We start from the raw sequence: 27107 nt of genomic DNA on the forward strand, positions 1-27107 counted from the left end.
CCCCGGCGAAGTCGATCAGCCTCTGTCCGTTACCGGATGTTTCGTTGTGCAGGCTGAATTTTCCGACTGTGGGACCAAAAATTCCCTCCTTGCCCACCCTGGCGTTGAAGTCGCCAAGCACGATTTTTATGTCGTGGCGGGGGCAGCGCTCATAGGAACGTTCCAAGCGCTCATAGAAGGAATCTTTGGTCGCATCGTCCTTCTCTTCCGTCGGGGCGTGGGCGCAAATTAGCGAGATGTTAAAAAATCGCGCTTTGATGCGGATTATTGCGAGACGCTCGTCCACCGGAGTGAACGACAGTACTTGGCGACGAAGTCTCTCTCCCACAACAAATCCGACACCGAATTTGCGCTCCTTTACATGACAGCTGTAGTAGACGTCGCAAGGTCCTATGGTTTTCTTACCTTGCCCCGTCCATCGCATCTCTTGGATGGCAGTGATGTCAGCCTTTACTCTCACGAGGACATCAACCAGCCGGGCAGAGGCACCCTCCCCATTAAGGGACCGGACATTCCAGGTGCATGCCCTCAAATCATAGTCCTTAGTTCGTTTGCAGGGGTCGTCATCAGTAAAGGCAGTTCTCATCCGAGGCTTTGTTGCTGTTTTCATTGGGGGGGATTTTTAAGTGGCGGGTCCCAAACCCAGCGCACAACCAGCTATTCTGGATTGCTTCGCCTTCTCACGTTAGCTCACTCCCGAACGGGTGTTCGGGAGCTACCCAGAGGATACGTGGGCTAATCCCGGCCGTTGTGAGCTGCTTGAACCATATGTAGAAGAATCGTCCTGGCCACTCCCAAGTGAATGGCGATCAGTAACTTTCCCCACTTGCGTGGACTTCTACACATGGAACCATCCTCCATGGGATACTATTAGTTTGGGGTAAATGAAATCCATTATTTCCTCGGTAGATGGCTGTGGTAATCGATATCTCGCAAAGTATCGATCAAACAATTTAAAGTTTATGCTCGTTCTTAAGGCGATATTTCACACTAAAAAAATTCGTTTTTTGTTTTTTGTTTTTTTTCATTCAGTTATGAGATACGAGGTGTTACCAATGGAAGTTAACAATGAGAAAGTTCGGTACATTTTACAGTTTTTCTGTAATAAAGGTAAATAAATGCAAATCTTGTGGTGATTTCTGCTTACTTTTCCAAACCATATTTCTACTACGACACTATTGAAGTAAATGTGCATTATGCAGAGCAGGAGAAACGCAAATAAGATGCCTCTGTGTATTCTAATAACATTAAACAGTCGCTGTAAATTCTTGAGAAATACTACTAGCTTGGCTGAGTAAATTGAATCGAATAGATGACTGCTTGCTTATGGACATAACATAATAAGAACACTTACTAATGATTTAAGTTGGGGCGTAACTCGATTTTGGTCAGTTTTAAAATAAAAAAGATAAGAAAATGTCACACTCCCCTATGAAATATGACAAACTAATCTTTCTTCCAAAATTTAATTTTTTTTTTCCAAAAATTTAATTTTTTTTTCCAAAAATTTAATTTTGTTATTCCAAAAATTAAAGTTTTTTTTTCAAAAATAAAATTTTTTAATTTTTTTTTCCAAAAATTTTATTTTGTTATTCCAAAAATTAAAGTTTTTTTTTTCAAAAATAAAATTTTTTAAAATTTTTTTCCAAGAATTAAACTTCTTTTCCAAATAGAAATACGAATAAAAAGATCAGCCGGTCTCGATGGAGTAAATTAGAAAGTGAGTTTATTGAAAAGTTTGCTTACTCATAAGTAACGGCAAATTATATACATATGTAAATATTTAGGTGCTTCAATACTTCTTACCTATTACAGAGAAACTTTCTTGGAAAGTATGAAAAAAACTGTGAAAACGCTAATCGACAGAGAATAGGAGAATAAGTTAATACAATAAACGGTAAGAGACTTAAACATTAGGACGCTTAACAATATTTTTAAATTAACCGAATCTGAGTAAATCTCAAAACTAAAATTTATTCTTAATTTTTTTTTAATTCTGCTTCTTACTATTAGCTGGGGGAATAAGTTCGTAGCGTTTCCACCGAAGACTTTTATTTAAGCAAAAAACAATAACTATATCAGTGATTTAATCAAATAAATATTCGCCGTTGCTGTATACAACCTCTTCTCACCTCTCGGCCAATTTGTTGATGCCGATGAGAAGTTGTTGGGCCAGTTTTTAAGGACCTCTTTGTTATCGAAGGGCGTTATTATACGATTTGACAGGGAACAGAAAATATGGTAAGCGTTCTGGGAAAGTCCGAAGAATATGGCGGATGCTGAAGGACCTCCCATTCGAGCTCGTGGAGTACGGCTTTCACAACTTGTGCAACATGGGGCCTGGTGTTGTTGTAAAGCAGTACGGTTTGACCATGTCGATCAGGTCTTTCGCGCAATGTAGCTGGGCTAAGTAGAGCTCCTTGTTGACTGTGGCATTCTTTTCGAGAATTTCCCAGTACACCATGCCCTCCCAGCACATATTAAGATCTTTTTTGGATGAAGGTCGGGTTCGACACATGGCTTTGGCGTATCTCCTGGAGCCACCGACTCCTTCCTTTCCTTCATATTGATTTTTCTTATCTCCCGTGACAATTCGGTACTAGAAGCTCTGTTTATGACCGCGTGTTGAGAATCGTTTTATGATCGCAGGTCATTTCTCCTTCAAAAGTGAACTGAGACCTTTTTCATCGAATTTAGAAGGTCTTCCGCTGCGGGATGCGTCATTGACGTTAAAGTCACCATTTTTAAACTTTGCAAATCATTTACGTGCTTAGACTCGCCTATGACACCTTCTCCATACACGTCCCAAACGTCCCGAGCTGCTTTTTAACCTCGATGAAAAGCAAAAAAGCGCAGGTATCGAATGTGTTGTTTTCTGCCTCCTGAGTATTCCATTTCTAAGCCTCAAAAGTTAAATAAATTAGAAAACTCAGAAATATTGCAAAATTAATATAGTTTTGTGGAGCAGAAAGATTTCTATCGAATGATTACTTAAACTTTCCCATACAACAAACAAGTCGTTGTAAAATAAAAGAAAATATAGAAACGCTATGAAATTATTACTCAACCCAAGCCGCAAAGGTGCGCTCAATCTTCATGGAGAGTCGATACCCGCTTTCTCGCGACTTTGCTTGCAATCTTATTTCCAAAGACAATGCGACCCGGTACTCAGAAAATCCAAGCCTGATTGGTCATGTCGAAGTGTTAAGCCTGTTAAGGTACTTCAGTTCCAATATCGAGATTACTTGGTGCAAACTAATAACCTTAATAGTCGCGTGGCTGTTTTAAAAGTGTAACGATATCGATAAATGCGCCTGATATTGAAGTCGGCAAAATTGGGTCTAGCTACTTCTGCCTGAATAAAAGGCACTTCTCTTCTCACGGTTTAAAATTATCTTAACCTGTACACGCGAGTTTCTGGACGTACTAAATACGTTTCATATGAAGTTTAATTATTAATCGAAATACGTGGCAGGTTCCTGCTTTTAGTTGCCAATATAATACCATTTTAATATGATTTAAATTGTTTTACTTTTGTTTTGTAATATGTTAATTTTTTTTAAATAATTCTTTTTTTTTTATGCCCTTAAAAAGTTCAATTCACTTCGGTTCAGTTTCGGCTGAACAATGAAAAAATTTACTAAAGTTCGTTTTCGTTTTGCTTCCCCTTAAAAAAAGCAATGTTCGTTGTTTCTCCATTAATGAAATACAATTTGCTGTGGCGTATACGTAACCTCAGCTCACACCACCCCATACCAAGGAAATTAGTAAAATGAGTAGCAAATTGCATTGAATTGAAGGAATGAAATTCAAACCAAATTAATATTAATTAATTTTGGGTAGTAAACAAAAACAAACAACAAAGAAAACAACAAAAAACGCACAGCCATTGCATTTGAGCCACAAGTTTAGTGCAAAAAAGTGAGCTATTTATTATCAGTCTGTCCATCTTACTTCAAATGCGTCCGAAAAGCACCGTGTGTTAGCGGTGGTGGAATATTAGAATTTCAAAGTAGTAAAGGGCTTAAGAGTTATGCGAATTTATAAATGGATTACTGCACCACAAGTTGCGAAATTGCAATAATGGCAACTTTCATTCTAACGCGCTGCCCGCTGCCATGATGTTGCAACATTGTTAATTTAATGCATTGCATATTGCATACTCTCAGTGCGTAACGATGCAAAACAAGATAAGAGAACACCAGCAGGATCAAGTAAGTTCGTTACGCTGTGTGTATACAATTTTCAGATATGTTTTTACTTGTTGCAAGTAATTAATGTAACGCGTGGAACTGGCAGCGTGTAGCCAACACCACTACCACAAACCATTGCAGTTCATTTGTGCATACACAAAAGGGTGAACAAATTTGTAATTTATGCACACACACATGCACTTATTTAAAAATAAATATACATATTTACGTGCATACAAATTCGTTTGTTGGTTATCTTGCATTTGTTTGTGGTATTTGGTTAGTTACGAGTATAGGAGCTGTATTTGGTTAGTTTACAAACGCGCGCTGCATGTTGCATAATATTTATGTGCACACATACATACATATTTGTGAATACAGGAGTACTGTGTGTGTATGGGTATGTGTTGCAAGAGCGCTTTAAAGCACGTACAAATTGCGCACTTGGGTTTGTTTCTACATATACATGTATGTATGTGCGTATGTGTGCATATTTGTGGGTTTTATTATTTTAATATTTTTGCTGAGTAAAATATTTGCTTGCATCGAGCGTTAACGCAAACGCTTTTCAGCTCATACTTTGGCTACATAACTTAATATCTAAGTGTATTTACTATTTACGCATAAATTCATAAACCATTAAACTGCACTTATGCACTTATGCGTGCGTGCATGTGTACTTATATGAATATGAAGAATATATTTGCATGCATTTTTGTATATGTGAAAGTGGTAGTTAGTACTAAAAAGTGGTTTTTCGTATATAAAATTTTACATTTTTATTTATCAAGTACACCCACTTACATAGCCATACGCCTGCCGGTAGTGTTGTTGTCAACATATGCACGCATATTACAAATACATATATAATATTTTACAACTACCAGCAATAACAAGTAGCTGAATGAATAGGCTTTGCGGCGCAATAAGTACCACAGCCGAGGCCGTCGCGGTCGCCGCCGCCGCAGTTCGTTGCAGCAAAACGTTGAATCCTGCATTTGAAATTTATTAATTCCACAACTACAGATGTCTATACATATATACGCATATACATATAAATACGCATTAAAACCATTTTTACATGTAAATACTAATAACGCTTTTTCACTTCCCCTCTCCCCACCCTCCTACTTTTACTTTTTCTTCCACTATTTATAGTTCTGGTGCTCGTATTCGTCGTTTATAATCGCCGTCGTGAGGCGCATATTAAATATCCTGGCCCGGATGATGATGTGCGAGAGAATATTATCAACTACGATGATGAAGGTGGCGGCGAGGATGATATGACTGCATTCGATATTACACCGCTGCAAATACCAATTGGCGGGCCAATGCCACCCGAGCTGGCGGCCATGAAAATGCCAATAATGTGTAAGTACAAATAGTGCTAATATTCTATGTGCATATTAGGGTGGGTGAATTTCTATGGAATTTTTTTTTTTTAATCTACCTTACAAATTTGGACTCTACATAAAATTCCTAAGAGACCTACATTAAAGCATAACTCTAAACTCAATTTCATGTGCCACAAATTTAAATGGAAACTATCTTTAAATAATGCGAAAATACTAAATGAAGCGCAAGATGGCGCTACAAAGCAAAGTATATGAAATTGCTTGCTCTACTATGTCTAAGTCCGAAAAAAATGATTGTATGTAGGTAAAATTTAATTTAATAGGCAGAAAAGTGCTCTGTTGTGAATCAAATCTAAGCGCCTGTTCCAATATATTTCGCTGTGAGCTTCTTCTTATTCTACCCAAGCTCCAAAAGTGATTTGAGGAGCATTTATGCTCAATTTTTAGCGACTTTTCCAGCAATTCTATTTCCTTCATAAAAGCTAATCCGAGCCGGCATGTAGAGCATCCAAATCTGATTGGTCATGTGAAGTGTGTTGAGCTTGCCAAGGTTCGCCACTACCAGTTTAGAGGTTACCTGATGGGAACTGAGTGTCATAATTGTCGCTTGGCTGTCCCACAAGATTAATGGTATTGGTAATTTCTAGCTAACGATTTTGGAGCTATGACAAGTTACTCTTTTGTTAGCTCGTTGCGTTTTTTGTTGAATTTCAACTTCTGCTGGAATATTTTGAATCTACTGGATCGTAATCGAATTTATGGCGTTTTGAGGAATAATTTCCGCAAGCGGCTTAGCAAATCGTTTTGAATTCAAATCATACGATTTATAGAATACGTCTCAATGATTTGAAAAAAAAAGAAAAATTTTAACTAAAATTAAATAAAATTTTTTTCAAATATTTTAAAACTTGATAAATTTTGGTTTACTTACAACTTTGAACTTGAATAGACTATACACAAAATTACTTAACCCAATCTTAAAAAAATCCTTAGAGAAGATGAGGTTAGGTTAGCCTGGTTGGCAATAGACCTTTTAATCCCTAGCGATAACAGATGGAGCCCAACCTCTATGAATATTGAAAGTAGACATCATGTAGGCTGCCAACGCTTTTGGCGAATCTAAGCAGGGGTGGGAGATCCGCTTTTGAGACGTCCTCCAGACCCTCAAACAATAGGGCTCCCACGCATTTTAAACGCGTTTTTAACAATGCCGGATGGACGCACAGAAAGTTTCCTCAACATCCTCTCTGCATTTCCTGCATTTGTCCGTGGTAGCAATCCCTATCTTGTACGCATGTGCAGCCAATAGATTATAACCTCTTAGCATACCCATGATAGTTCTGCAGTCCTTTCGCGAGAGCGTAACTCCGAATTGAGTTAGTTTTTTGTTTTTAGTTCTACACCTTACTTATGCTGTTTTGCATGTGGTCAGATTAGTCCACGTAGCTTCCACTCGTCTTTTCATGTAGTCGTCCATTTCATTGTACATACATTGTATTTAGCACTTTTTTAACGGCACTTTTTGCTATCTCATCTACTATTTCGTTCCCCATAATGCCTTTGTTACCAGGTACCCAATAGATATGCAGCCTACTGTTTGCGGCTAGCCTTTCTATGGCCTCCCTGTTTCGTCCAACATTTTTAGACTTAATACAATATGAGCTTATTGCTTTTATTGCTGCTTGACTGTCCACGTATATATTAATTGTTGAGTTCTTTCCTGTTCTTGTGTAGGCTAGCTCCGCGGCTTTCCCCACAGCAAAAACTTCCACTTGGAAAATACTGCTGTGGCCTGGGAGCTTGATATGCTGCCTTATTCCTAGTTTTGAGCAGTAAATGCCCGCTCCCACTCCATCTGAAGTTTTAGAGGCGTCTGTATAGATGTGAAAAGTTCTATAGCGAGGCTTAATGCCTTTGTGCCATCCCTCCTCTCCAATTGTAGTGCGCAACCTTCTCTCCCAATTAAGGTACGGGGTCATGCAGGCTGTGCAACCTGACCTCCACTTTCCTATTGAGCTGTGCCCGAAGGTTCTACAGGTGAATACCCCAGCAGCCATTAACCTCCTCGCAGATTTCGCTGCCAGGTTTTCCGCCATAAGGTCAATAGGTGGCATGCTGAGTATCCTTTTCAGTGCCGCCGTTGGAGTGGTTTTTATCGCTCCTGTTATGCACACTGCAGCGAGTCTTTGAATCCTTTCCAGGGGCATTAAGTATGCCAGTTTTCTTGTCGCAGTCCACCACCAAACTAACTAACCACCATACTAAGGCCCATACAGCAATATCGGTCTAACTACTGCCGTGTAGCACCAATGCATCAGTGAGGGTGATAGACTCCAAGTAACGCCCAGCATTCTTTTACATGCGTATAACGCGTTACTGGCCTTTTTCACCCTTTCCTCAACATTGTGCTTCCACGCCAATTTACTGTCTAGTATTACTCCGAGGTACCTTGCATGATCTTTGAGAAATAGTTCGTTGTTGCCTAGCTTCGGGAGTTTCCACGTCGGGACTTTATATTTCCTGGTAAAAAGTACCATGTCCGTTTCTCAGCGTTTATCTCTAGCCCTGCGGGAGATGTCCATTAAATATAATTGGCGCGTACACCCTTTTTGGATGTTTAGCCGAGCTCCTCCTCCTATTTGTGGTGTGCGTCTTGATGTTGTTCCACAAATGGAGGGACCTACAGTTTCCAGCCGACTCCGAACGGCAGATATTTTTATGAGGAGCTTTTTCATGGCAGAAATACACTCGGAGGTTTGCCATTGCCTGCCGAGGGGCTACCGCTATTAGAAAAATGTTTTTTTTAATTTTGGTGTTTCACCGAGATTCGAACCTACGTTCTCTCTGTGAGTTCCGAATGGTAATCACGCACCAACCATTGTGTATCGTTTTAAGTGTGTTATTCATCACATTACTGATGGTGTCCCGTAACTGCTATAGCTATGTCATCTGCATATGCCACTAGTTTTGGAGCCACTCCGTAAAATTTCTTGAACAGCTCATTTGCTGCCATAATAGCGGCGATCCTTACAGAAAGTTGTGCAAAATTAATTATCCAATTTTGTTTTTAAATAATTTGTTTACTAATTAAAAATATTAAAGTTAATTTTTTTACTGAATATAAATTAAAGTTAATTTTTTTACTAAACAAAAATTTTTTTTTTTTATTTAATTTTTTTTTTAAATATTTTATTTTTTTACTAAATAAAAAAAATTATTTTTTTTTACTAAATAAAAAAAATATTTTATTTTTTTACTAAATAAAAATTGTGATTTGGAGTCTGGGAATCTTTAGTGCTTAGCTTTTATGCGCCCCATTGCTTGTCTGTTTGTATACTGCAGCTGTCTAACTCGCAAGTGTCAAATATGATTGGCGTACGACGCAGTTTGCAAAAATATAAATCAAAAATAATCAATTCGTAATAGCAATTCCCCTAAATTTATGTTCGAAAAAGTAGCACTTATTGTACTTTAATAAATATCGATATTCATTTAGCTTCGAAAACAGCTCATATTAAAATTAGGGGCTCAAAATTGACTTTGGATGCTCCATTTGTATTCGTTTTTCTGAGAATTATTCTAGAGTCCGAATCACCTAAGAAGGATGTCGCAAAATAAATTAACCCACCCTAATGTTTGTGTATGAATGTATTCCAGTATACAAACACATATATGCAGTATTTTAGTAAAGTGTTATTACTAATCCGAAAATGGCAAATGAAAAATTTTATTTAACAATAATGGAGTGGCATTTAAATAGCTTTGCTAAGAGTGGAAATTAATTGCTTATCCGTGAAAATTTTTGTTAGCCATAGTACAGAGGCATTTAAAAAGGAAATATTGATTATTTTCGGTATTTGATGCAAATACAGTTGGTAAACCAACAAACTAATGGGCAGACTTTAATTGAAAATTCGAAAATTTATAAAGCGCAACATAGCGGAAAATTTTCTATTTGTTTAAAATACAAAATTGAAAATAAATAATGCGTTTTAAATATATTATTAATATTCTATAATAGAAAAAAATGAGAAAAATGAAAGCTCTATGTGAGCCAATTCAAAATTTCATTTTATTATAAAAAAAGTCCATGTGCTCTAAAAATAAGTACTCGAAATTTCTGTAAAAGTTATGAGAAAAGTATGAAATTTTGATGAAAATTTGTCGATTTTTTTAATTTGCGCAAATCTTGGCACTCACAATTATATAATTTTTTTTTTAGAGTGGACTCTGTTTTGATAAAAAAAATTGTTAAAATTAAATGGGAAAGAAATAAAATTTGCAAAAACTGTAAAGAAATCCTAGTGTCTTAGTTACTAAACGCGTTTAATGTAGTAATGCTGCATACTCAGTGTTTCATACGCTCAGCAATTTATTGCTTGAAGGGTTTTAAAGTTTAAGTCAGAAGGCAAAGCGTAAACAGAGGAAGCCACTGCGTATGATTTACTTCATAGGAGGAAAGCTCAACTTTTCGTTATGTATTTATAAAACAGCAGGAAAAGCGGAGTTGAGTTATTTACTGCTACATACACAGACGACCGCCGTAGCTGAATGGGTTGGTGCGTGACTACCATTAGGAATTTACAGGGAGAACGTAGGTTCGAATCTTGGTGAAACACCAAAATTAAGAAAAACATTTTTCTAATAGCGGTCGCCCCTCGGTAGACAATGGCAAACCTCCGAGTGTATTTCAGCCATGAAAAAGCTCCTCATAAAAAATATCTGCCGTTCGGAGTCGGCTTGAAACTGCAGGCCCCTCCATTTGTGGAACAACGTCAAGACGCACACCACTAATAGGAGGAGGAGCTCGGCCAAACACCCGAAAAGGGTGTACGCGCCAATTATATATATATATATACATACACATGTACACATATTAATATTGAATATTCTTTGAGAAATTTCTGGATAATTAAAAATCAATTTTTCAAAGGACATTATTGTACTACATTTGACCTGGCGAAAAGTAAAGATAAATATTTTTTTTTTGATAACTGAATATATCCTCCTTCGTTTCATATTCACATTAATAGAATGAAGGGAGCACAAGTTTTTGAAACACTTATTTGAAGACTTAGTCCACTGAAATTTTAACGCGCTTTCAAAAATTAAATTGATCAGAAAAAAAAATCCGAGCATGCAGCATTACTCTAAAAAATCTATAAATTCAATTTTCAAACTAATTTTTTCCAATTGATTTCAATTCCCACCGCGAAATCTCTTTTATGGCTGCTATCGACAGAAAATGAGTGCCCCAGAAAAAAGAAAAAAGTCACAGAAAATTATAGGAGACAAAAATCAGCTGTAAATAAATCAACTGAATACATTTCGATTATATTTTTTGACTGCTTGGGCAAAAATTCCTTCACAATGAAGGTGTTGTGAGTTTGCGTGCTGAAGAGTTCAAGGGTTTGCTTGCACACAACTCTAGCGGTTTTTCAACGAATGTGCTCACTCAAGAGCCACATAAGGCCCAAATAATATTTGTTGTTCACCCCCTGACTTTTTTTGAATAACTTTTCTATTAATAAAAAAAAACAGGATTTTGAGTGACGGAAGTCTTTATTTTGTCCTTTACGCGCTCCATTGCTTGCCTTTTTATGTAACGCAGCTGTCTTTTTCTCAAGTATCAAAAATGATTGACGTACGAAGCCATTTGAAAAAATTATAAATCTTTCGATAGGATGATTAAATTTGTGCCACCCTGCATATATAATATATGATTGGCGCTTTCAGTTTTCAAAGCTTCTCTCTCAATTTGATTTGCGCGTCTGGATGTTTTCCACAAAGAGACCTACAGTCTTTTGCCATCCCCGAAAGGTCGATGATTTCTAATGATGAGTTATTTCATGGGTTGCCCATATTCGACGGTCCCGTGTGTTTTTTGGGCCCATTCCAATCGACAAGGCTTGTCCGCAGGCAACAATCTTTGCGTCAATTGAATCTTATACGGGAATAAATGCAAATCAATGCGGATAATTTGTTGTAAAGTGGTCCGAGCAATACCCAACTGCTGAGAACGGCGATTTTGGGATGTCCTTGGCGACGTCTCAGCACTGGCCCGTACAAGAGTAATATTCTCATCCGATCGCCTTGGTCACAGCACCAGTCGAAAACCTTTCGTACAAACGTTTAATGGTGTTTTTAGAAGGCGCACTTTTCACATTATTTAACTTTTTATACGCACGTTTAGATGTCATAATTGACTTCTTTTGGTGAATGTAAATTTTAACAATTTGAGAGCGCTCACGTGGCGTGTACTGTTCCATGGTAAAAATCTGCTTGGACTTTGTCGTTAAGCGATCTGACGCCTTTGTCAAAAGATACAGGGTTGTCAGATGGGTCCGTCGAATATTGGCTACCCTGTATAGTACGTCTGAAAATCGGGCACTAAAGAATGTTAGTCATGCACAAATCAATTCGGCTGCGGTGGTCGGATTTTATAATTGGTCATTTAATTTATGCAGATACTATTTTTGACAGAATATACTACCTAAGAAAGGCTGTAATTATTGAATTGTTGAAATTATATAATCAACTCTGCGCCTTCAAATTTATGCCTGAGTACAAAAACAACAAGTTTTAAAAATCCATTATTCCAACATTTCTTAAATTAAAATAGAAATTATTGTGTATCTGCTGTCTGTATACTTTGAAAATTTATAAATATTTCAAATAGATTTTTATAGTTAACTTTTTAACTAATAATTTTCCTTTATCTTGAGGCTACTTAAGGCTCTTAACTTTGTCGAGGCCAATGCGCGCCTCTAAATAGTAACACAAACTTTTCTGTACATACAAAAAAAGTAGATCGTATTTTTTATTCCCTTGTGTACCGTCCCTTCTCAGAATCGATGTACGCACACAAGTTCGCCTGCGACAGCATTAAAATTGTAGGAAACATGAATTTGCACTTCAGCTATGCGTTGTTGTCCTGCCTCAAAACTGTTCCACTGACTTTTTCACCTCCCTACACCAAGGGCAACTTTAAAAATGCTATGAGATGGGTATTTTTTCTTGCAAGGCACAAAAATATGTTGAAATTTTGTTGTCGCTTAGGCAGTCATTCGCCACTGAGCGCTGAGTTCTACTTCTTCTCCTTCTTCTACTTATAGCTGCTTATACACTTACAAATTTCACTTACTCATCTCAAATTCATACTAATTTTATTTCCATTTCTTCTACTTTCTCTTCTAATGTAATGCTGCAGATCCAGTGATGACGCTAATGCCCGGCCAGGAGCCAAACGTGGGCATGTTCATTGAGGAGCACAAAAAGCGTGCCGATGGTGACCCAAATGCACCGCCTTTTGATGACTTACGCAACTATGCCTACGAGGGTGGTGGCAGCACAGCCGGCTCGCTGAGTTCGCTTGCCTCTGGTGAGTACTTAAAGCAAAAATAAATAAAAGCAAGAATAGGAAAGGAAATACAAATAGCAAAAATGTGTTAGTTAGTTTTGTTTTTACTATTTTCAAATGTATTTATTTATATTTTTATTTACTTTTACGTTTTCTATAATATCGTGCCGCACTTTGAAGCTTTTGCACCCAATATTCGCTCCATTAGTAATGAGAGTCATCTCGTACATTAGCTAATAGATCGGATAGCAAGTAATGCTAGTGAATTGAAAAATAAGTGAGCGGAGAAAAAAATACATTTCTGCTTACGTAGTTACAATCAACTGAATAGATTTCAAACGCTTAGGTTTTGGCAAATTTACTCATTAAATGATACAGAAATATAGTTAAAAGGTCGTATTTTCTTTTAGGTTAGAGTGCAGATAATAGTCAGTAGCCACTATTAGTGACTACAAAGTATCAAATCAACTGCTATTTGATATCTGTGACAAATATTCTTTAACATTAGTACTTGCGCAAACACTAGAGAAATATTTCATAGCCAAAAAAATTTAATTCTTAAAAGAAATTTGTTATATGCGAAGAACATTAAATTACTTATATGTTAAGAGGCAAATATAAATACCACTACCGTAAACACCTTTATGCTTTACCCTACAGCTAATATTTTACACTTTTTAACTTAGAAATATTCACTAATTCTAGTCAAAAATATTTATAGTTCAATATATTTACACAGTGCCCCACTTAGCAGTAACTAGTTGCGATAGTGTCTAATAGCACAGTGAAACAATTCTATAAAAAGTTAATAAACACAAGCAAACACTAACTATTACGAAAGAGGATACCCCAGAGTCAACGTGGCCGAAGACAGTACTAGTCCAGAGAGCACGAGTTTGTTTTTAGGAAGAGTTAAAGTTTAATAATTTTTTGCGAAAGTGCGAATAATTGATTGAAAATGTTAAGTACAAAACGACTTCAAATATAATTCCTGTCCCCAGACTTGTATAAGAGAATTTAACAACAATTTTATTGTAGTACATTTTAACCCTCTACCTCCTACTTAAATGGACATTTTTGATCCCATCTGCAAATAAGTATAACGAAAGTACAGTAAAAAAGACGTTAACAGGGTCACGTTGTTCCACAAAAATTTTAAGCAGACAATTTCACTGGGTGTCACCGAAGATAAAAAATCCATGCGGGTTAAGGTGAGCGCGCAAGAAAGCTTTGTCCAAGCTAATGTGTACACATTTGGTGTTTATACATATATTAGAAAACGTTGTTTTATGGAAGGTCCATAGATGTTGTATAAGGATGATGGTATATAAAAATTGCAAATCGTGAGCGTTTTTGAATGACCAAGAAAGAAAAAATTATGCCTATGAAAAAAAAAGCCCAAGTGAAGCTCAAATGAAGCATTAATGCCTTCCACAAAAGTGTAGGTCGCAGAGAGTCGCATAGCTGTGAACATCTTGAAGCACATGCTTGAGCCAACACTGCTAGTCAGCTATGTACAGATCTGTCGTAAGAATCATGCCGACTAACGTATAGCCTTGCTCACTACAAAAATGTACTCTAAAAAACGAAAATATTGCTTTGGTTCTACTGAAAAAAGCCGTTTTTTAGACGACTTCAAAATTAAGTTCACGAGAGCAAATGGTGGCGAAAAAATTCAATGAAATGGGTTGGCAACTAAGTAATTGTGGAAAATGGAAATTAAAAAATTATGGAAAATTTTTTCATGCAACTAAATAACTTTAAACTGTATTGCCCATTTTGGTCAATGACATTTTGCTATCTTTCAGGCAGCACCATAAGGCCACGTTCATAAAACTTCTGGTTTTTATTAGCAAAAAACTGAATCAAGTACGATTTGTCATCATCATCATTATAGAAATTTTTACCATTAAAGAAGTTTTGCAAAGATCGAAACAAAAAAATAATCAGATGGTGCAATGTCAGGACTATATGGTGGATGTGGTAAAACATCCCACTCAACCTCCAATAATTATTGCCGAGTGGCCAAAAATGTGTGTGGCCTTGCATTGTCATAATGGAATACAATATTTTTCGATTTGTCAATTCGGGTTGCTTTTCTTCAACTGCATTGTTTAATTTCGTTAGTTGTTCAATGTAGATATCAGGATTGATCGTTCGGTTGGGTGGTAAGAGTTCAAAGTAGACAATTCTTTTGTAATCTCACCAAACTGATAACAAAACCTTCTTTTGATGAATATCAGCTTTTGATGTTGTTTGAGTTGGTTCACCTGGCCTGCTCCACGATCTTTTCCACTTTTGCGTTAAATGCGATTCTTTCAGTTCGTGAGGAGTTCATGTATCGAGTTTTTGAACACTGAAAAGATGTCTTAAGTGATTTTCAATGCATGTATGTGATACATGAAGCTTCTACGCAATCTCAGGTCTTGTACTGTGACGATCCGAATCGATTATTACTTTGATTAGGGCATCATCAAGTTCAACTGGATGACCAGAGCGGTTTTCATCTTTGAGTGAAAAATCACCAGAACGAAATTTGGCAAATCAATTTTGACACTTCCGTTCTTTTAAGGCTTCGTCACCATAAACAGTACATACGTTTTTATGAGCTTGCGATGCGGTTTTCAATTTGCGGAAATAAAAAAGCAAAATATGACGAAAAAAAAATATGCCAAACGAAAACTACGCAACCGATCAAAAAGCTTTTTTTTACTGATTGGCAACTGAATTAGCAACTAACAAATAACAAAATGTGTTTTACATTTGTACTACGTCTTCAAACCTAAAAATTCAACTGAAGCCATCTATGAGTGAAATACGCAATTACTTAGTTGCCAACCCAATAAAATGACTTAACAATGACGATATTCTTCCTAAAGTGCGACTTTTTTCATACATAATAATTTGGTATTATATTATGCGCCTTCATTTTTACACAGCCCCCGTGCGGCAAGTGGATTTACAGGAAGCCTTTCATGGCAAAAATACACTTGGAGGTTTAAAATGTCTGCCGAAAAGCGAGTGACTACACTTTCTAGCACTGGTTACTCAACACGAGCAAAAATTATATTGACCATTTGCACTAAGAGCTAGACTATACCTCGCTGGTTAGATGTTTGACTTGCTGAACTCAAATCTGTACTCAACGCAGTTTCTGACAAGTTTTCGATATGTTTATATGTATGAAGTTGTATAAGGACGGGGTTCGAATTAGTTTTACTGTATTTACACAGCTATGCCTCGTATTCTGGCAACTTATACAAAAATTGTACTAATGCGCAATAATCACTTGACCCACTTCATTATCTGTCCTACTCTACGCACATAGTATTTATAAACGTATCTAAGGGGTCTTACAAAAGTGATGTCTAGATGTATGTAGTGAATGATTTCTAAACGGTAACTCTTATGTGTCTTCTTTTATATTTATCGCAATAGAACAACGCATTAAAATTATTGAAACTTAATATGAAGGTGGTAGAAATTCAAAAGCAACATATCGGAAAGTTCGTAGTTTTTTTGGTCGAAATAATCTTCCGAATTAGTCGATAATTCAAAGTTTCAAGAAACTAGTTCTGCCGAGTATGGAGAAGGGACAGGCAGACCAAAAACTGGACGTTATATTGAGAATATTGCTGCTGTAGGGCAAAGCATTGCTGAACAAACTTCAACATCGATATTTCGACGTTCTCACGATTTAGATATTCATGAATCGACAGTTTGACAGATTTTTCCTGTAGACGTTCTCATGCTGGACATTTAAAATATGCCATTTTCCAAGTACAAGGTGAAGTCCAAAATAAACGAGACTGAGCTAAAACAGAAACGCTTTATTCTGATAACTTTGAAGTTCATTTATTCAAAATAGTTCCCTCTGTCCTCAATATTCTGTTTTCCGCGATCTAAAAGCTTTTCGAAAGAGTGTTTCAGGTCATTGTGGGGACATCCTGAAGGGCCGATTTGGATGGCCTCTACGGACGCAAAACGTTTTCCTTTCATGCTCAGATGCAATTTTCCCAATAGGTAGAAGTCACACGGAGCCACATTAAGCGAATACGATGAGTGATTGTTGGTTAAAATGCGATTTCTAGTCCAAAAATCAGTCACAGTAGTGGATCTATGAGATGGTGCATTATGATGCAATAAACGCCTCCTTCGCGTGTTCAAGGCAAATGCGATGCAACAAACGCTTTAAAACGTTAAGATAGAAAATTGCATTGACGGTTTGGCCCGTTGGCACGAACGCCTTTTGGACAATTTCCTTGGAATCGTAAAAACAAATGAACACTGACTTTATGTTTGACTTTTCCAAATACGATTTTCTGTGTGGTGGCTCGTCTGTGGCCTTCAATTCGGCACTTTGACGCTTAGTTTCAGGTTCATGTAGGGAACACCACGTTTCATCACCAGTTACAATGTTGTAAAGGAAGTTCTTGTGTTTTCCTTGAATTCTGAGCAATTTTTGGCCCTCAGTTAACTTTTGTGAAATTCAATGTGCTAAGACCTTTCGTAAGCCCGAACGATCAGTTAGAATGTGATAAATCGATGTTTTAGAGATATTCAACTCCGACTCCATGAATTTCAACGATGATTTCCGTTCATTTTTGAAAATTTACGAACACTTTCGATGGAGTTTTCGAGTTTTCGGTGATTACTGATTATGGGTGGCCCTGAAATGTGTAAATCACTCATGAACTTTGGTACGAGATAGACATAAGCTTTTTTCATCAATTCAAATGTTTCGGTAAACGTTTTACCGATTTTAAAACAAAATTTGATGTTAGCTCTTTTTTCGAAACTCATTTTTGTACCGATGACAGAAACATACTGACACTTTAGGTGCAAGAACTTCGCTTCCACTGAACCGAATGTCACCAAGCTTTCACTAGAAGTCAGCTAGGGATGTTATTTCCAACACACTAACTCATTAAAAAGATGGCGCCAACAAAAATATTTTTATCACGCTAGTCTTGTTTATTTTGGACTTCACCTTGTAAAGGGTGATTTTTTAAGACCTATAGTTAAAGTCTAAAGTTTTTCAAAAAAACACAAGTAAAATTCAGAAAACTTCATGCAATTTTTATTTAAATCGATACTACAGTCCATATAATTTAATGTTTGAAGATTATTTCATGCAAATGTTGACCGCCACTGCGCTTCAAATGGTCCATCCGCTTAGTCCAGTTTTGGCATACTCTTTCCAATGTTTCGGCCGGTATCTCACATATAAATGCTTTAATGTTGTCTTCCAATGCGTTAATTGAAGCAGACTTGTCTGAATAGAAACGAGCTTTAACATAGCTCCACAAAAAATAGTCTAAAGACGTTATACCGCACGATCTGGGTGGCCAATTGACAGGTCCCGAACGTGAAATAAAATGTTCACCGAACTCGCCTCTCAATAAGGCCATTGTTACCCGTGCTGTGTGGCATGTGGCACAGTCTTGCTGAAACCACATGACATGCAAGTAAAGCTCTTGCAAAAAAAAGTTGGGTATCATTTCACGGTAGCGCTCACCATTCACAGTTACGTTACGATTCGCAGCATCTTTGAAGAAGTACGGTCCAATGATACCTCCAGCCCATAAACCGCACCAAACTGTGACCTTTTCTGGATACATTGGTAGCTCTTGTAATTCTTCTCGCTGATCTTCACTCCAATATCGACAATTCTGCTTATTTACGTAACCATTGATCCAAAAATGAGCTTCGCCGCTGAACACAATTTTTCGATAAAAAAGTGGTTCTTAAACTTTCTTAACAGAACACGCATTTTTATAATAAAATTCAATGATTTGCAAGCGTTGTTCGTTTGTAAGACGATTCATGGTTAAATTATAAAGCAAACTGAAGATGTTTGAAACGTGCGTCAGCTATTTAAACCAACTGTTTAAAACGATAATAGCTAAAAAATCACCCGTTATTATTCATAAAACCTGTAGGGTGGAGATGGCGCGAGTACTTTCGGGAATCAAATATGAACAAATTTCGGTGTTGTTTCGTATCAATAGTTTTTTTTTTTTCTAAAATCTGTCAGGAGCTTTCACTTGCAATATTAGATCTAACAGAGAATCTTGGAAAAAATAAATCAGCTTAGAGCACTTCCGTGATATTTTTATATGAGGAAATTGATTTCTTGTTACATATTTTGCTGTCACGTGATAATAGTTGAAACATTTCCTTGATTAATTACTAGGGACTATAGTAATGAATATAAGCATAACAAACTACGACTTTTTTGCCTTACCATACGACCATCCTTAATTGGTCTTAAATGCTCTTCATGCCCTCTAGACGCGAGTTTTAGCATATAATCCACAGGATAAAGTACGGCTTTCTGACACCCTATAGTTTATAAGTAAAATACGCATTATATAAAGAGTATAAAAAATATACCCCTATACCTGCAATAAGCCGCTAGTTAGCTTCCTCTACTTACGTACTTGTATTTAGTTCCTTTCTATTTGGTGAATCATACACGTAATTCATGTTCAAAATGTGTTTTTCCATTTAAATTTGCAGGACTGCGCTCCAATACCGCTGAATATTGGGTGTAAAAGTGAGCAAAATGTTTTAGTTATAAGATAAATCCCCACCTTATTTGTGTATATCCATATGTGTGTATATAAGTACAGCCATACGTTATAGAGAAAAAATGTGAAATAAATATGCAAAATGAACTTTATCACTTCACTTGGGTAAATTTGGCTTAAAGCGATGATATTTGGCGCTACAAAAAATTGCACATCTTTATAACATCAAAAAAAATTGTATGAAAATAATTTTTATTTATAAACTTTTCGCTACTAACAAAGCAAGTTATGCCGATTTACACCGTTCTAGCAGTGAAACATTAAATTGCTGATTTTTTCAAACAAAAAAAGTTTTATTTTTTGGTTGTTCACTCCTCTCGGGATCATATTGTCTCGACAAGACTCAGTCTTGCGTTGGTTTCGTTAATCTTCAATCAATATATGAACTTTCAGTCTCATGTAGCCTTAATTTTAAAATCCATTTTAAAGAGATTTTTAATAAAATATTTAATTTTTTCGTAAAAAGTCATGACTTGTGGAATTGCAATCAAAACCGACTAAAATGGGATATGCGGTTTTAACAAAAGTTCACAGTCTTGTTTAGGGTTTTTTAAAATTAAAAGTCGCATGTAACCCACAAAATTTTTAATAGAAAATATTTTTCCAAAATTTTTTAAAAAATCAAACCTGCCACCCTTGGCTCTAATATTTTTCAAAAATTGCCAAAAACGCTGTACTTGCAGAAAATCTTTCAACCCTTTTCAAGTTTGATGTTACTCGAACCCCCTTACCATGAACTGCTCACCAAATCTACCTTAAATCTGATTACATCACTTGAAATATCACACTGCAGTGTGAGTTTTCTCGACATATGCTTCCCTATACGCCCCGTAAATTATCCCAACCGACCTCTATAACTGATTTAACGAATGTTGGGAATTAACACATAATTTGGAATTAAGTCCTTACGCTCCAAGTCCTTTTAAAACTACTTTTTCCCCACTTGGAAAGCAAGCAACTTCTTGAGAACTTGATAAAATTTAATTTTCCCAACTATCAAGCTGCTATTCGTTTGACTAAAAAAGATTTTTTTTAATTTTCCCTTTGCTTTTCGTTTAACGGCTTAAACAGCTTTTGCAGGCGCTTTTGAAAAGCGCTCACCTCGAATTTTATTTTTGATATTCGGGAACAGAAAGAAATCAGTAGATGACAAAATGCTGATCTTTTGAGTGCTCAAAAACTCTCTTGTGTGAACCGATATGTGAGAGCTCACATTGTGTTAGCGAAGGATGATTTGTCTTTTGGTTTTTCCCAATTCTTCTAAACACAAACAAATGGTTGTGTATAACTCAGAATTGACCGTTTTAAGTTTATCTACGGAATTACTACATTTTCCGAAAAAAACAGGCGACCATATGCTTTGAGATGAGGCGGCCGCCGTAGCCGAATGGGTTGGTGCGTGACTACCATTCGGAATTCACAGAGAGAACGTAGGTTCGAATCTCGGTGAAACACCAAAATGAAGGAAAAGTTTTTTCTAATAACGGTCGCCCCTCGGCAGGCAATGGCAAACCTCCGAGTGTATTTCTGCCATGAAAAAACTCCTCATAAAAATTTCTGCCGTTCGGAGTCGGCTTGAAACTGTAGGTCCCTCCATTTGTGGAACAACACCAAGACGCACACCACAAATAGGAGGAGGAGCTCGACCAAACACGCGCCAATTATATACATGTGAGATGGCCCTTCCTTTCCGCGAACAACTCGTTGGATTTACCTCATTTGGAGCTCTCAGTCTATGAATTTCTAATTTGTTTCTTCCTCAAATACATAGATGTACTTTGAACCACCGCTGCTTAATTTCTTTAACATTTCTAAACACCAATCGAAACGTGTCCTTTTTTTGACAACAAAATACTTATCTAATAATGAATGTATGCTGGCCTCACTAATGTCCAAGGATGCCTTCATCTCGTGCCTATGTCACATGATGATCTTGCCTTGGAACTCATCGTTGTACCTACGTCTCACAGCAGCTAAATGTGGTGCTTCAAAATTTTGTTGCACTGCGTTATTAAACCCAACAGTTGCTTTCCTGCCGTCCACGGGACCTACTGAAAAAAATTCATCAGCTAAATACAAAGCTGGAGATTTTATATCTGTACGTCCCGCAGTCAATCATTTATTGGAAGAAGATAGTATGGCTTTTTGATGGGAAAAAGTAGTTTGTATTGAGAATTTCTAAAATTTTTTCGAGAAAAAGTTTAAAGAAAATGTTTTTCAGTAATTGATGAAATTTGTCAAAGTGATTTATTGTGCTCGAGTTCATTTTGTGTGGTATCATAATATTTTATATTTGTACATACGTACATACGTATAGCGTTTTTCAGTAAGAGCGCTTCAACGTTTGAACTGTTTTGAATAAAACACAAACGGTTTGACTTTTTTAACTTATTTTTTTTTTTATCGAGTTTGAACATATACATTTAAGTATGAAATACGATTTCTTTTGCATGACCACCGCGTGCACGTTTTACGAAGTCCAATCGTTGAACCCAATTTTCGACCACTCTTTTGCATAAATCGGCCGAAATTCCAGCAAATTTCGCGTTCAAGATTGTCTCTGAGCTCACAAATCGTCGCCGGCTTGTAACTGTAGACCAATGACTTCACATAACCCCAAAGAAAATAGTCTAGAGGCGTGAAATCACACGAGCGCGGCGGCCATTCGACCGGTCCATTTCTGGAAATAATGCGCTCATCGAACTTACTCTTCAACAAATCAATTGTAGCGTGTGCTGTGTGGCTTGTGGCCCCGTCCTGTTGAAACCACATGTCGTCTAAGTCCATACCATTCAATTGCGGCCAAAAATAATCGTTTATCATGTCGCGGTATCGATTTCCATTCACAGTAACGCGGCGATCGTTCTCGTCAACGAAAAAATATGGGCCGATTACGCCGCCGGCCCATAAACCGCACCAAACAGTGATTTTTTGGGGATGCAACGGTGCCTCATGAATCACGTGTGGATTGCTTTCTGCCAAGTAACGCATATTTTGCTTGTTGACAAAGCCATTGAGCCAAAAGTGAGCTTCATCACTGAAGATGATTTTTTGGAAAATTTATAAATTTTCATAAAAAATTTGCACGATTATTTTCATAAAAAATTTGCTCGATTTGCAATCGTTGCTCAAGTGTGTAGCGTTCCATGATGAAATGTATACTAATGAAGTTTACAATTGACAAGCGAAAAATAAAAAATATTGCGTCGTTCGCCCTCCCTATCGGAGAAAAGTTGAAGCGCACCTATTGAAAAACGCTGTATGTACATTTCTGTTTACAAAAAAATTGAATGACCCCTTATGTTGATATATAAAAAGTGAATGACGTAATGAGAAGGATCGTATGCTTACGTTTCCTCCATATTTTTTTTGTGTCAAATTAATGTTATTTTTTTATAAAAAAATGCATCATTGCATAACAAAAACCACGTGATTTCAAGTTTCAAACTTTATGCAAATTTTTGAACATTAATGCGATATCCATAAAATTAATTTTTTTTTTTTCAAAATTCGAAAACAATTTTAGGTTATGCGGTTCATATAATTTCAGTGTAAAAGAGTGTAAGTCTAAGTGGCTTGAAGTTCCTGCTGATTTTTCATATTTTTTTATACAGATCAAATGGGAAATATGGTCAGAAAACAAATTACGAAAAATCAACAAAAGTTTTCAACCGCTTCAAATTTGCACTTTATTCAAATAAATTTTAATGAGCTACCATATAAAGGGTGGTTAAGTTTCAAGGGCCGGTGTTGATTTTGAATAAAATATAATTCTTTAAGGAAATTATTTTCATTCCTCTTTATTATGATAATACTGGTATAGCCGAATTACATATAGAACAAAATATCGGCCAAATGGCCGCCGCGGCCTCGGCGGCACACCTCCATCCGATGGTCTAAATTTTCGATGACGCTGAGGCATTATTGAGATTCTATGGCGTTAATGTGCCGAATTATCTCATGCTTTAGCTCTTGCATTGTTGCTGGCTTATCGACGTACACCTTTTCTTTCAAATAACACCAAAGAAAGAAGTCCGAAGGTGTCAAATCACATGATCTTGGCGGCCAATTGACATCGCCGCGACGTGAGATTATTCGGCCATCAAATTTTTCGCGCAAAAGAGCCCATGTTGCGTTAGCTGTGTGACAAGTGGCACCGTCCTGTTGAAACCACATCCATATCTTCCAATTTGGGCCATAAAAAATTCGTTATCATCTCACGATAGCGAACACTATTCACAGTAATTGCCTGATCGGGCTCATTTTGAAAAAAAATACGGACCAATGATGCCGCCGGCCCATAAACCGCACCAAATAGTCACTCTTTGTGGGTGCATTGGGTTTTCGGCAATCACTCTTGGATTATCATTCGCTCAAATGTGGCAATTCTGCTTATTGACGAATCCACTGAGATGAAAATGTGCCTCATCACTGAAAATGATTTTTTCGAAAATTGGTCATTCACGGTTGCCATTTCCTGCCACCATTCTGACCATTGACGACCCTTGAAATGGTCAATAAGCTTTAGTTCTTGCGTCAATTGCACCTTGTAAGCGTGTAAATGCAAGTCTTTATGCATAATATTCATCAACGACGAGCGTGAGAATTGCAATTGTTGGGCACGACGACGAGTTGAGGTGGACGGCTCTTCAACCACACTATCGCGAACAGCAGCAATATTTTGTGCAGTACGAGCGGTACGCGCATGCACTAGTGTTTTCACATCTCCTACAGACCCGGTTTGCTCAAACTTTTGCACAAGTTCTCCGATTGTACGCACAGTTTGAGATTAAATTGACCGAAAAAGTCACGAAGTACGCGATATGCATTTTGATTCGAACGCCCGTTTTCATAATAAGCCTGAATAACTTCAACGCTTTGGTCGAGTATGTATCTTTCCATGTTTCAAATTGAATTAGTCTGAAATTAAAAAATGTCAAATGAAATGCAAAAAAAAGCTTGACGTTTAGGTGTGGTTTACATTCAACATCGGCCTTTAAAATTTAACCACACTTTACATAAAACCGGGTACTAAAATTGTATTTGAATTGTGATTAAAAAGGTCTGAAATTTTATTTAATACGTTTAGATCTTTTATAAATCTTGTAATTAGGCACCGTTTGGTTGGTCATCATCCTCCAATCCAATCCCATCATCTTCCCCATCGTTTCTTTTCTCGCCCCCTGTCCTCTGTATAGCATCACAATTACCGAATTTGGTTCTTTTCCCAAGTGGGCCATCGCCTGTGGAAACAATTTCTCCCAATATGAGCTAGTTCAGATTCGATTTCCATTGCCTAACTAAGTTGCTTACAGCACTTACATATTTTTAAGAATGTAACTATAAGTATTTAGTCCCTCCAGTGGGACATTTTGAAAATTTCTGAGGTCTTCACAGAAATAGTCGCCAAGATATTTAGCACGACTTTTTTGAAGTGCAACACAATCTAGAGGAGGTGTTGTATTGACTCAGATTCTTCTTCATATCCACATATCCACAGCTACTGCCATTCTATTCGCTAGGGTGCCACTAGTGCAATAACCCATTATAACAGCTGTGATGCCTTCCCTCCTCTGATCTGTTGGAACGAAGCAGATATTTTTTTTTTTAAGATTCAGTTTTGGTCAGAGCACTTTGGAGACCATGCAGTTACTAGTTAGTGGTATCTACCTTTTATTGCTTTTCGCGATTACGCTCAAGTCAATTGCAGAGTACAGTTCGTTCGGAGAAATGCTTGTGTCCTCTACCACTCACTGAAGGGCAAGCTTAGAGACTTTCCTTACACAGTCATCCACTATATCATTTTGCTCCACTCCAGAGTGGCCGGGAACCCAACAGAGTGTGGTGTTGTGTTGCTGGATAAGCGAGAGTGACCTGCATTCTTTAGCACATCTTCAATTGATGCCCGCTTAGTCCAACGCCTTGTCCGCTGTTTGACTATGAACCTGACCTAAATCTTGAACAAAATTTGAAACTTGGACTGATAAAGTTTTTGTTACACATTGAACTATTTTTTTATACAAAAATATTTTAAATTAAAATTAAAAAAATTACAACATAGTCCATTTTTTTTGTTGTGTTAAGAAAAAATCTTCAAACAAATAATGGATGTGTAATTTAATGTACTGTAAATGAGTAGTAATTGTGTGTCTTTCTAGTTGGTGTAAAAAATACCCACTCATACACATACATATTTATATGTATGTATTTTTGAGCCCATATGGTGTACTATATACCTTTTATTATTAAGTTGTATTTTAATTCATTTTAAATTTTATTTTAACATATTTCAACCCGCTCCAAAATTTCTCCATCTTCCCTTTGCTGGTCACATTAATACATTTGCATTTTATTCCCCTACTTTTTCCAGGCACTGACGATGAGGCGCACGAGTACGATTATTTGGGTTCGTGGGGGCCACGATTTGGCAAGCTCGCCAATATGTATGGCGATGAAGCGAACGCCATAGCTGCACACCCCGAGTTAGGATTGTAAGACCACAAAGAACAACAACAAAAACAAAAAAACAAAGAGGGAAATATTTATTAAATAAAAGCAGCGAAGTAAATAAAACGAAACACAAACAACAAAAAAAAAGAAAAAAAAAACAAAGACAACCAACTAAACAGACACACTTACAAAAAGGCGTATGAAGTTATGAGCAGTAACTAAATTATTCAAATAGTGTAGTGCAACCAAAGACAAAAGAATGTAAACGAAGTGAGAAGAAGAAGAGGCAGCCGAATGATTGAAAGGAGCTCGCGTAATAAAAGCCTGCAAACTATGGAAAATTTAATTTACGGCGACAAAAATGACAAACATACATACATATGTAAAAAAATACTCATCCCCATACCAATTTTATATAAGACGACTGTACGTTAAATTTAGGCAGAAAGACAGAAATTAAGGAAAGTAAGGAAAACAAAAGCAAAACTTCAGAAATGTGTCACTACAACCACACCTACATACATACGAAGATGCGTAAAAGCTGACAAGACCAGTTGACGCAAATATTGAAAAAGTTGCTGCGATTGTTGTGCTGGGCGAATAAATGTTAATGAAACCAAAGTATTTACGGCTAAGAAGAGAGAAAGAGAAAAACAAATACACACGCAGAAAAAAACAAAAAACAGTAGACGTTAAAAGTATGCGTACATATTATACTCATCACTAGTTTTATAAGTGCTGTACATTTCCTTTTTGATATTATTTATTACAAATATAAATATTTAAGGTGTAAACATACTTAAAATTTAGATTTAGTTAAACGTTACAAAGGGTGGATGGGTGCCTAGCAAGTAAGCGCAAGGGCAAGAAATAACGGGTGGCAAGATAAGGAGCCTAGTGCGCGTAGTTAAATATTTATGTGAACGCTACTATAGGCTGCTGACAGGTATTTCTGAAAGCCTTGCACACCGAATAAAAAATAATAATTTGCACTTTGACGTTGCACGCATTCAAAGCTACTTATGTAATAAGCTTTGGATTAGTAAAACAAAAACAAAAAAGGCGAAAAATTCAACGGCAACGACAAACAAATACGGGCAGGAATTGAGTTAATTCTAATAAAGTTAATGCTAACAATAAAAAACACAAAAATACA

The 27107-nt window shown here is 36.8% G+C and overlaps 1 protein-coding gene across 1 annotated transcript in view; it reads left to right on the forward strand.

Annotated features, from left to right (window-relative positions):
- LOC128863888 (neural-cadherin) overlaps window positions 1-26113 on the forward strand; it is a gene marked incomplete at its 5' end in the record, with an annotated part of 141659 nt that extends 115546 nt beyond the window's left edge. Inside the window, 3 exons of the mRNA XM_054103292.1 lie at window positions 5352-5564; window positions 12759-12929; window positions 25872-26113. Coding sequence (XP_053959267.1) covers window positions 5352-5564; window positions 12759-12929; window positions 25872-25996 — 509 coding nt within the window. The remainder of the gene's footprint in view (window positions 1-5351; window positions 5565-12758; window positions 12930-25871) is intronic.
- Between the last annotated feature and the right edge of the window lie 994 nt (window positions 26114-27107).

This window comes from Anastrepha ludens, chromosome 5 (assembly GCF_028408465.1).
Source record: "Anastrepha ludens isolate Willacy chromosome 5, idAnaLude1.1, whole genome shotgun sequence".
NCBI lineage: Eukaryota > Metazoa > Arthropoda > Insecta > Diptera > Tephritidae > Anastrepha > Anastrepha ludens.